Genomic DNA, 11,458 nt, shown 5'->3' with positions numbered 1-11,458 from the left:
AATAAGTTAAGATAATCAGTAGAGATACATGGTAAATGTTCAATAATATTAAAAAGTGATGCTTAATTCTCAAGAAGAAAAAAGACTGGTTTAACGATCCTGCTGACTTGAGATTTCTCTAGAAACAGCGAAAAATAATTGAATCCATCATCTGGAAACCGTAACCAATTAAATCAGTACCTCACTCAACCGTTTGGTCTTTAGAAGAGGCCAAACCATCAGATCTTTCATGCTAAAACAGCCCTGAAAATGGTGTTTTAGTAATACAGTAAGGAGAGAAACCCATGAATAGCGTTATGCACAGTAATCCTGAACGTTATGTACAAATGGATTCATTCGGTCAGGTGTTCTGTGTCTAAGGTAATTCTTTTGCACCATTTTTTTTTAGCCTAATCTACTGAAGAAATCGTTTAAATCGAGCAGAATACTCCTGTAGGCTACCGATATGTGAGAGATCATCTTTCCTTGGTATTATATGTCTTATGATTACATACTGTACTTCATTAATGGTATGTTTTACGTCCTTGACGTGTGGAATTAAATGTCAAGCAAATACATTACAACAGGCTGGGCGAGTAAACGGCTGTATGTACATGGTCAACATCTCGACTATCACGGCTTGCTTTGATTCAGCAAAATCCAATAAGCCAATACTGCAATAACATTCAGTTTAGGGGTCCGTTTTGAAAATTAAGCGTCTTCAAGAAGTGCGTTGGTCCATCTAAAAATCTTTTCTTTTTTTCAGCAATATCTGGAGCGAAGCTATTTGTTTTTGTTTTGTATATCTTCTATCAGAGAAAGTTGATCATTAAATATGGAATATTTTATATTATAATACATTATAATATTATATTTTATCATTGTTTTTTTAAGCAAGCCAACTTTCTCCTGAGGGTTGTGGCTGTTGCCACATGGGTACGATTTTCCTGGCAGACAACACTGTAAGAATGATCTTCACAGACGAGAGTAACTCAAGTGAAAGCAGAACCTGCCCTGAAGATTCGTGCACACACAAATAGACTATTACAACATGCTACTTGAAGGAGGTTCAGTTATGACAAAGAACAAAAACTGAAGACAGAATTAATCCAATCAATAACACAATAGAGAGGGGGGAGGAGAGGGAGTTGGTGTTCAGGAACTCAAAGTTCATTTGCTGGAGAGGAGAACAGAGCCACAGGTCTACATACAAGAGGAAACCGTCAAGAACCACAAAGATTTAGAAGTGTTAACACACTTGGTACGCTGTAAAGGTAGACAGAGAGGAAAAGAGCACTATCTCTGCACGTATGCGCGCTCGTTCAGTTCTTCATCAGGCCGGACCGTCTCCTCGCCAGCTTTGACCTGTAGGAGAACATGGAAAGAGTCAGGTGGACGACTAACGTTTTGAGCTTGTCCACTTGCGACCACATTTCTAGAGGTAGTCGAAAACGCATTAGACCGGATTGCTCTCGTAATGTAGACGCTCATGTGGTCGAATATGCTCAAACAAACACCAAAGGACCACCTACTCTCCTCCTCCTGACCTAATGCGTAAACATTATGGGAAGCGCGCTAGCCAGACAGGACTTAAAGAAGAGCCAAGTTTGGTTTGAAGACACAAAAAGAAAACGTACCAAGCACAATTTTCTTCACACCATTCCTGATTTCACAGCGTTTGGCCTGGCCTTGCTGCTTTCAGAGCAGAAACAAAAGCTTCTGCTCTCTGTATGTTTTTCCATCATCTACGGTCACATTCATATAAATTGCGTGAGCAAATTTCATCCATTAGATCGTAAGATCTGGAAAAGCCCAGACATTTACCCGCCCATAGACCCTCCCCTTAAAGAAATCAGGACAGAAGTGGTCGAAAGTGGACAAAAGAGACTTGGAAATGGAAATGTGTCTCCCTCGATTACTTGTGATCTAATTGACCAAAACACATCTTAATACCAGGTGTAAACAGGGCCTTAGTTTGATATTGATATTTTGTTACCCAATGCAAAGAATGTTTGCTAAATAAAGGTGGAGAGGACACGCTAGACTGGGTTAACTATAGGTAATCGTACCAAAAATATTGTATAAAACCTTTTTTTTTTTCTGGCAAAGGTTGGGATGTGTACCTTATCGTTCCTGCTAGGAGTGGGTTAAAGGCGTATAGCCAGTCATTCATGTCTTTGTCATTGTTGGCCTGGAGGAGGATCCCTCTGTGCTTGGTGCACACGGCGAATGTATTGGGTGTCTGCAAGCCATCAAAAAGCAATAATTAAGCATTCAGATGACATATATCACATGACAACAGTTGGTTTCCAAATAGTGAATGAGGCTTTACCTTGAGCATGGCTTGCTGGTCTTCGCTGTACTCCACCTGGGCAGTGGATAAATTCAGCACTCCTCTCTCCACCGGGTCCTTGTCGTTGTTGTAGATGAACACGTATGGCCGACGTACCACCACAAAGTGCTTCACCCAAGAGTTGGAGCGGGGCTCCATGAAACTGAGGAATCCCTTCTTTGATACCACAGACCTTAGTGAACACAGAAGGGCACGTCAGACCAGCATATTTATTTACAGCAACGTCTCTGCATAACACAGCCTGAATGATTTAAGTGCACAAATTCACCTTGATCCTTGCGGGAATGGACTAAACGCAAAAATAAATGTGTCAGGTATGTCAAAACTCTCACCCAGGTCTCATTTCCTCAATATCAGGCAGGAGGTTGAGGAATTCGTGTTTGCCGGCACGGGCCAGGTAGGATGTTTCCAGAATGGGCACCATGGGGAAGTTCTCATAGTCTGAGCATGAGGGGCTGGTGGCACGAGAATTAGCTTCAGGGGTCCTGGACAAGACAGATGTTTTTTAGGATACTTCACTTTTAGACTGTATTTGGAATGTATCGTTTGTGCTTTAACATCTGAACTGTACCGAGAGTCTGACAGAGAGGGGCAGGTGGAGGAGGGTGTGAGGGTAGCACTGCTGAAACTAGTGACGGATGGATCACGGCCCATAGGAGAGATATCTGACAACTGAAAGAGACAGAAAACAGTGAAAAACAACCAGTTTTGTATGAACTGGAACAAATCAAATTGAATGAGCTGTCTAAGTCCAGGTTACCTTGCAGTCACTGATGCTGTTGCACATCTGGTATTCACTATTGAAAGTGTGTGTCAGGAGACGGAGGCACTGCAAATGAAATCAAAAGACATAAACACACCTTCCTTTTTTTTTTTATTACCAACCCCACATTTTTGAATGGTTGAATTGTAGGTCTATATAAGTGCCAAAGATTAAGTTGGAATTTCCAAGCTTCTACTTGGAAAAGTGCAATAGAAAGTCACATGAAGTGGGAACTCTAATGGCAGCTATATGATGTCACATAAGCATGGCGCAATCCAGACAGCACACACGTAGGGAACACATATACCTATAAAATGCACCTAAAATGCAACAGATTTGAATGAAAATAGTCATATAATGTATGGTAAACCAGACACATCTCTTATATCTGACTTCAAATGGAACACAGTATTTAAGGATTTAATAAAGAGAATCATATATTAAAATCACAACAAATATTATTCAAGTAGTACTTGTAGGGTCTTTTACCTTAGTGGCCAGCTCCTTCTCACGGTCTACCAAGCTCTCGATGTCTGTAGAGTCGTATCCGCTGCTCTCACTGGGTGTGATGGCGCTCTCATAGGTGGTGGAGGAGATCTGGGAGGAGATGCTGGTGGACGTGCTGAGGGTGCCGCTGCTCAGACTGGGAGACAGAGACTCGCTCAGGGATTTAGGAGGAGGCGTCTCACTCAGTTTCTCACGGAGCAGCAGCAGGTGACGGGTCTTCTCCACCTGACAAAGACAGAAATGGACATCAGGGTCTGGAGATCACGACTGCCTGTGGGATATTACAGATAAACACAGGCAGCATAGAGTGTGAAAGTCTTCTATTCTCACCTCATGCAACTGCTCGAGTTTCTCCAGCTCCCACTGGTGCTCCAGGATCAGACTGTCTCCTCTGGGTCTCCAGCCTGCCAGGTTTTCCTCTCCACGCACATACGCCACAGATGTGTCCAGAACCTTCCGCCTCCGCCGCTGCATACCTGAAAAACAACAATGAAATTGATTAATACAGCAGGCCTATTATATCAATATGCAGAATCATTAATGCTAAATAGAAAAAATATTCTTGCAAAATCTTTTTACAAAACTGTGGAAGTTGAAATCATATTTGTAATATCCATTTTATTAATATTCTTTATAAATTTACAATACCATTCAAAGGTTTGGGGTCAGTAAGATTTTTCTAATTCTTTCGAAAGAACTCTCTTCATCTCACCAAGTCTGCATTTAAAATACAGTAAAAACTACTATTGTGAAATATTATCACAATTAAAAACAACTGTTTTCTATTTCAATATATTTTTAAATGGCATTTATTCCAGTGATGCAAAGCTGAATATTCAGCATCATTACTCCAGTCTTCAGTTCGGTTCAAAAGAACAGCATTTATTTTAAATAGAAATCTTTAGTAACATTATAAATGGCTTTCTTGTCACTTTTGATTAATTTAATGCAAATGTTTTTTTGTTTTTTTATGTTTTTTTTGTAAAAAAAATAAAATAATAATTTAGGAAAATCTTACCTGGGCTTCCTGTGTCAGCTATTTTGCACAAGCTAAGCTCATAGATTCCTGTCACCTTATTACTGTAATGGAAACACATCAGAAAACAGTGTTAGCAAAGTTTCTAAACACATAGCAAATGTACGGACACACATTTCAAGACTTTAATGATAGTTGATGTTTAAGATGTCCATCAATATTTTCTTTGATCAAAAATCACGATTCCCGTTTAACGTTTATATGAATGTGTAAGGGAGTGTTGTCTATTAACATTCCTTGTAGTCTTTCAGAAATTAGGTAAAATTTGACAATTTACAGTACAGCATGTCGCAATGCAGAATATCTCCTAAATGTATTTTAAGCCAACTAACCATCAGAAACATTTGAGTTTTTTTGTGGTTAAAGAAATAGAATAAACATTTTTTTATACCAGTCGGGGGTTTTGGAGTAACCACTGCCGAACAGGTTCCTCAGGGAGCGTGGAGGAGAGATCTTAGCATCTCTGGAGTAGAAGACCATGCAGATGTCCTTGGTAATGATGGCAGGCTGGATGCAGTGATCAAGCTGCAGGGAAGTGGTTAGCACACGTTAATGCTGTAAAACCTGCTTCTAAAGAACTAGTCCTTTAAAAAGAGTCAAGGCTGACCTCCAGATAGGCTGACAGGGTCATGTAAATCTTCTCTCCGTAGGGAGTGACACGGTTCAGCAGGAGAGAGTTGTGCAGGGAACTGTCCCAGACAGCCTCGAACCGGTAGAACGTCCTGAGAAAGGAGAAATGCATTCGATTTAAGGATATAGACACAATATGAATCCATGGAAGGATGTCTACTGGTGCTTAAGTGATTAATTATGCGATTCACTATTTTTTTGGAGAGTGTGGATGTGCTTAAAGACAACATGAAATGTCATTCACAACCCATTTTACACGTGAAACAAAAAATTGAATTGACAGGATCATGAAAAGTTATTACATTTACTCTACCATACAAAACGTTTGAGGCCAGTATTTTTTTTAGAATAGAAAATTATACTTTTATTCAGCAAGGATAAAAAAGAATCAAAAGTGACATTTAGGACTTTGTTACAAACTATTTCTATTTTAAATAAATGTTGTTCTTTCGATCTTTCTATTCATCGAAGAATCATGGGGAAAAAATGTATCATTTTACACAAAAATATTAATAAGCTGTTTTCAACATTGATGATAATAATAATAATAATAATAATAAATGTTAAGCACCAAATCAGCATATTAGCAGATTTCTTGACTTGAGTAATGATAATAAGAAGTTATAATTTAAAATATATTACAATAGAAAAAAGTTATTTTAAATTGTAATAATATTTCACAATATTTTAGTTTTTACTGTATTTTTGATCAAATAAATGCAGCCTTGGTGAACATAGACTTCTTTGAAAAAAAAAAAAAAATCTTACTGACCCCAAACTTTTGAAGAGTATCGTACCTGAATGATTATCAAAATAAAAATGTGTCTCTCTTTATTTAACATGCACTAATGAATTATTCCCAATAAGGCCAAAAATGTGTATTAACAGTAAAATGTCCATTTTGATTTCATGTTGACTTTTAACTGTGCATATGACAGTGAAGCATCAGGCTTCTACAATAAATATATTAGCTATGCTGCCTGCAAACTTTCAGCTCACAGATGGTGCTAAAAGACAGACAATCTCACTGTGAAAAACATGAGGTGTAATGACAGCTGTATCACGCGCTGTTGGGAGATCTCTGTGCCCAAATACTTTGTTGATGCGTTCGAGTCGCATAGTGATCAACACAACACAGTCAACAGTGTTGACAGGTGCTACATTAATAGTGATCTGGTGTGAGCTTGAAGTAGACTGTAAGGAAGCAGTGTGCGTGTGTGTGACTCAGAGCTACAGCGCCGTGAAGACTATAAGCAAAGGCACACCATTTATATGAACGGACACATGGAGACAGAGAATGAGATTCACACAGGTGACTCATCCTCAAATATCCATGTGTCTTTTTCTCCCCTCCCCTCCCCTTCTCGTTCTTATTTCATTGTTTAAATGGCACATAGATGCACAAAGGCTTGCCTGCGTCTGTATCTAGACTCATCATTTCAGATTCAGCTGCTAACAAGCCAAATGTAATTATACAGTGAATGTAGAGTATAATCAAATGAAATGTCAGATCTACATTCATTCAGATGTTTGTTTGTTTTTTTAAAGACATGTGGTGGCAAAAGCTCATCTATTTAATAGTTTTAAGGTGAGATACTACATGCAAAAGCAATGAAAAAAAAAAACATATATACACATTTTATATTATATTTAAATATATATATATATAATACGTTTTATTAAATAAAGGTTTATTTTCTTAGAATGACAAAGAAAACATAATACATCTCATATTATATTATATTATATATAAATTGCCAATTTAATGAGCCATTTTATCTTAAAAAAGGGGAAATGTATGTTCATTTACAGTACATGCACATATAAGCAAATATTACATTAAATAACCATATGACAAAAGGGTTTGAGTTTTGGTCTGTTGTTGATTACATTTAAACAGATGTGGAGTCTAAATCACTTAATATGCAAATGTGTTTACATTTAATAATGTGATGTCTAATTTCCATATTTCAAATTGAAATGGGGAAGGCGCAATAAAATAAAATTTTGATTCGATTTTTCATTAAATATAGCACATTTTTAGAATAGTTTTTTTTTTTCTTTGCCCATTCAACAATAATACTTCACCTTAATTCATACTATTATGTAGAATGAGTTAAGAGAGAAACACTGACACAGATGCAGTACATAGGTCTGCTACTGTTACGCCTACAGATCACAAACATCTCATAAAGCACTTTGATGGTAAAAATGCTTTATGATCAGGTGGTTCTGATACCTAGCAATATCGCTATCAATACAAAGGCTGAGCAAAACCAAGAATCCAACCGCAGCAGGAAAAGGACGAGAACAAAAAGAGAGACAAAACAAGCAGAAACAGTCAAATCAAAAGACAAAAAGCAGCATTCAGATTAAACAGGCAAAGGAAATAAATGAGCAAACGAGAGAATAAAGCAAACTGGCATCATTAAAAGAACACAACATGCAGATGTTCTAAATAAATAGAGCTGTACAGGGCACTGTGCTTATTGGATAAATTGCTGTTTTTCTTTTGGTCCACTAGATGGCTCTCTTGATCCCTGCAGGATTTTTCCCAGCGATGACTCATGTTCAACATGCTCTCCTGAATTCTAAGCAGTTAGGTAGATGCATTTTCATTAGGTGAGTAGAGCATTTGCAGACCTTTTGCACACCTGCCACTGACTGCAGACAGATAAATGAGCTTAATACTTGATTTAATAGGCCCTTTACTGGGAAAAGGTCCTTAGGTTGTCAAATGTGGAGAGCGAACATGGCATACCTGCTGGAGTTGTGGGAAGATTTCAAGTTTTTAGCTGAGATAATGTTGAGAGACAGGACTGCGTCTGCAGCTGAATCATCCACTTCTGGCTTATTCCTGATTCGACCTGCAAACAGGCACAATGATCCGATGTCAGATGGCTGTAGCCTTTACAATACACTTCATAAAACTGATGTTTTACAGTCCTGGCTGCTGATTGGTCAATACAGCATTACAGCTGTGCAAATAACAATTATATGTTCTATTTAAGATTTCAGAAACAAAATTTGTACTGACCAACAACCAGCTCTCTGACGTCCTTCCAGTGCAGCTCACTGCCCTTCTCATGGATCAGAGTGACTGTTATTCTACGTTGGATGCCCTGAAAACACAAGCAACACAGGTTACTAAAAGCAATCTCAATTTGAATCATTTATATGTCCTTGGCTAAGGACAATGAACATGATCCTTAGGCTAAACTGCAGATTTCCTGACTGCAAATGCAGAAAGAATTTAATATTAATAGAGCGTAGAGACAGAAGAACACAAGAACAGAGTGCATTGCAATGCAGACATCTATGAAAATGTAATTCATTGATAACAGTATTTAAAGTTCAATCATAATTGATATAATAATATTCAATATTCAGTTGTTGTTGTTTTTCTGGCCTATTTTTTGTCATTATTCCAGTACAACATTGTCCATCCAGTTGCATATTTGTATGTATAACAAATGTTTTGAATTATCTTACTTATATAATATATAGGGCCCAAAACTAACTTTTGACTTAAGAACATTTACCGAGCATAAATATTTTTTACCAGCCATGAAACTATTTTTGCAAAAACAGACAGTTATGACACCATAATTTTAGATACCAGTGAAAATGTACATTTCAGATAGAGATATTGTCAAGTTTACTTTTCTGGGAGCACGCTTTCACAGAAATCTTCCTACACGGCATGCGAGTAATGCGCTTAAATATTTATATTGGAAAGGCTTAAACTTTCGTGACGATGCAGCACTGGCCCGGTAACTGTCGTGATTCATGTTCTTTGAATATTGCTGTTAGAATTCTAAAAAATGTTTCCAGCTAACTGGCGATTGACACCGTTTCATATACTCGCCAATGACAATTTTTACAACCACTTGGTGAGTGTTCATTTTTGGCCCTGTATATATATACATGTATAAAACTAATCAAACTAAAGCAAACTGCCACCAAAAGAAGAATTGTGAACCGAATCATTGTAAGAGCAAATATTTACACTCATATTAGTGAAAGCCAGAATAAATACCTGGTGCAAAAGGTACGTGCCATGACAGGGAAGACCTCCTGAGTGATCAACTACTGCTGGGATATACCTACAATAAACAACACATCAGTTATATGTGCAAACAGCCTTTAGAGCAACATTTTTAATTATACAAATTCTCTATAAATGCTGCTTATTGAGACAACCCAGTAAAACCATTTTAACCAGAAAGTTTGGGCCTGTATGTAAATGTCAGAAGTGTTCACTTACTCTCCAGTGGGCTCCAGTTCACTGATCTCGAACCAAGCCACAAGGTCATACTTGCTCACACACTGACCCAGGTTGGACTTAGTAATGGTGTTCAGTTTGGTGGCTGGCACTGCAAGGTGAGTGAAATATTAATAGGGCAGGAATATGGTGCACCATATGGCTGATGTATTTAAACTTCACTAAAAAGGCCAAGTTCTATAAAAAAAAAAAAAAAAAATGCTGAACATGACAGATAAACAATATGAGCATGAGTCACGTAATGTGAGAAAACACAAAGCATCCACAAGAAACTCTATACTACATCGAGAAAATCAATACAGCTGATGTGCTCCTAAAACTTCAACTAAGGGGTGGTACTCCATTTCCTTCAGCGCTCTGTATTTTTTGGTGGGAGTCAATCGCGCTGGGGAAAAGCTACAGGAAATCTTATGCACAGAGATGGAGGAAAAACACTTGTGTAACTTGATGTGAGCTTTTCGTCATTTGTGAAAAAAAAAAAAAATTCTTGAGGGAAGCTAGCAAGAGAATATGGAAAACACCTAACAAGATTTAATTAGCACTACAGCTTTAAAGTAACACAAGAGGAAACACGAAGCAGCTGTCACTGGAGTCTAGATCAACCAGGGAGAAAAATAAGAGAGAGTGACACTTAAAAACACAGCAGCTCAAGGAAAAGCCTTTATAGCTTATCTTCGGCATTAGGAATATCTACATTTAAAAGAACATCTACTGGGATTCTGTCATTGGGTAGGGATGATGGGCTACACTAGGGTCACAGTACATTAAAGCACAGCACAGACCCAAACTCTATCGATCTAAACTACTCTGCGCCTCTGAGGCTCTGTACCAACCGTCGTGTTTGGGCACTCTGAGAATGGGGCTGTTGGGTGTAGGGAGGAAGGGGAAGTGGGACAGCTCATCTACCCCTTCCTCTAGACTGGCGACGGCCGTGGAAGCCAATGCGTTTGCATGCTCCGAGATTGTGTCCAACACTTGGCCGTGCACGTACCCGCTCATCAGGTACCTGATCAACTCAATCTTACGTGCATGGTCTGGGCGGACAGCCCAGGAGAGAGTGGTGAGGATGTGGATTGAAATGACAAAGATAAAGATGGAGTTACATGTGAGAAATGGACATTCTAGAGAATGTAGGGGCCTCAAAAACTATTTGGACAATTAAGCCACATTTAAATTCATGAATATCTTTGCATCAAACTTAATTCTAAATAAAGAAAAAAAAAATCATTTTAAATATTCAAAAATATTCTTGTGTAATATCAAAAATATTCGAGTGAGAAGCAGAATCCCTCCTTCAAACATCTTATGAAGCAATCGACAAATGTCATGATATTCAAAAGTTGTATGAATCAATTCTAAGAAGGTTGGAAGCTTTTTTTTAAAGGCAGATGCTGATGAAATATCACCCATTTCCCAGGTGTTCATATTTGTTTTGTCCAATCCCTATATGTACCTTGTATCTGTATAAGAACTGTAGAAGGTATTTAAAAATGCCTGAATGGCACCTGGAGATTTGAAACAATCTTAACAGTTCTTTGAACGAGATTGTATATGTATGACTTATTTTTTACATATCGGTTTACATACATTTAGGTTTTTAAACACACTACATCTACAATCTATAAATCACAAAGGGCAACACAGCTTTTCCAATTATCTCCAGCTGAGCTGTAGTACCTCTAGATTCATATTGCGATATAAAAGACTGACAGCTCGAGGTGAAGATAAAAACGCCGCCAGGATGGATGACACTTCAAGGCTGCAGCCTTTGTTTTATTTTAGGTCGCAGAGGGAGATTTGCTATTTATCAAAAAAATGTAATAAATAACATCAGTCTGGACAGGAACGGCTGACAGCTTCGTCTTTCAAACTGACTTGCCGCATAAATGGGATCCAGAGCCCTTT

At 38.0% G+C, this 11,458-nt stretch overlaps 1 protein-coding gene across 7 annotated transcripts in view; it reads right to left on the bottom strand.

The window, feature by feature from the left end:
* Positions 1-870: 870 nt before the first annotated feature.
* The window catches only part of kif1b (kinesin family member 1B), a 69,968-nt gene continuing 59,380 nt past the window's right edge, over positions 871-11,458 (bottom strand). For all 7 annotated transcript variants that reach the window (XM_084427281.1, XM_084427286.1, XM_084427282.1 and 4 more), the window contains 15 exons: positions 9,536-9,644; positions 9,308-9,374; positions 8,306-8,390; positions 8,030-8,135; positions 5,246-5,360; positions 5,030-5,163; positions 4,621-4,682; positions 3,933-4,078; positions 3,585-3,827; positions 3,093-3,161; positions 2,904-3,004; positions 2,665-2,817; positions 2,312-2,504; positions 2,103-2,221; positions 871-1,344 (listed from right to left, as the gene is read on the bottom strand). In XM_084427281.1, the coding sequence (XP_084283407.1) occupies positions 1,302-1,344; positions 2,103-2,221; positions 2,312-2,504; positions 2,665-2,817; positions 2,904-3,004; positions 3,093-3,161; positions 3,585-3,827; positions 3,933-4,078; positions 4,621-4,682; positions 5,030-5,163; positions 5,246-5,360; positions 8,030-8,135; positions 8,306-8,390; positions 9,308-9,374; positions 9,536-9,644 (1,745 nt within the window). In that variant the 3' untranslated portion in view covers positions 871-1,301. The remainder of the gene's footprint in view (positions 1,345-2,102; positions 2,222-2,311; positions 2,505-2,664; positions 2,818-2,903; positions 3,005-3,092; positions 3,162-3,584; positions 3,828-3,932; positions 4,079-4,620; positions 4,683-5,029; positions 5,164-5,245; positions 5,361-8,029; positions 8,136-8,305; positions 8,391-9,307; positions 9,375-9,535; positions 9,645-11,458) is intronic.

Source organism: Rutilus rutilus (assembly GCF_951802725.1).
Source record: "Rutilus rutilus genome assembly, chromosome: 13".
Taxonomy (NCBI): domain Eukaryota; kingdom Metazoa; phylum Chordata; class Actinopteri; order Cypriniformes; family Leuciscidae; genus Rutilus; species Rutilus rutilus.
Note: the sequence above shows the minus strand (reverse complement) of the source record. Positions and strands in the feature narration are given on the sequence as shown.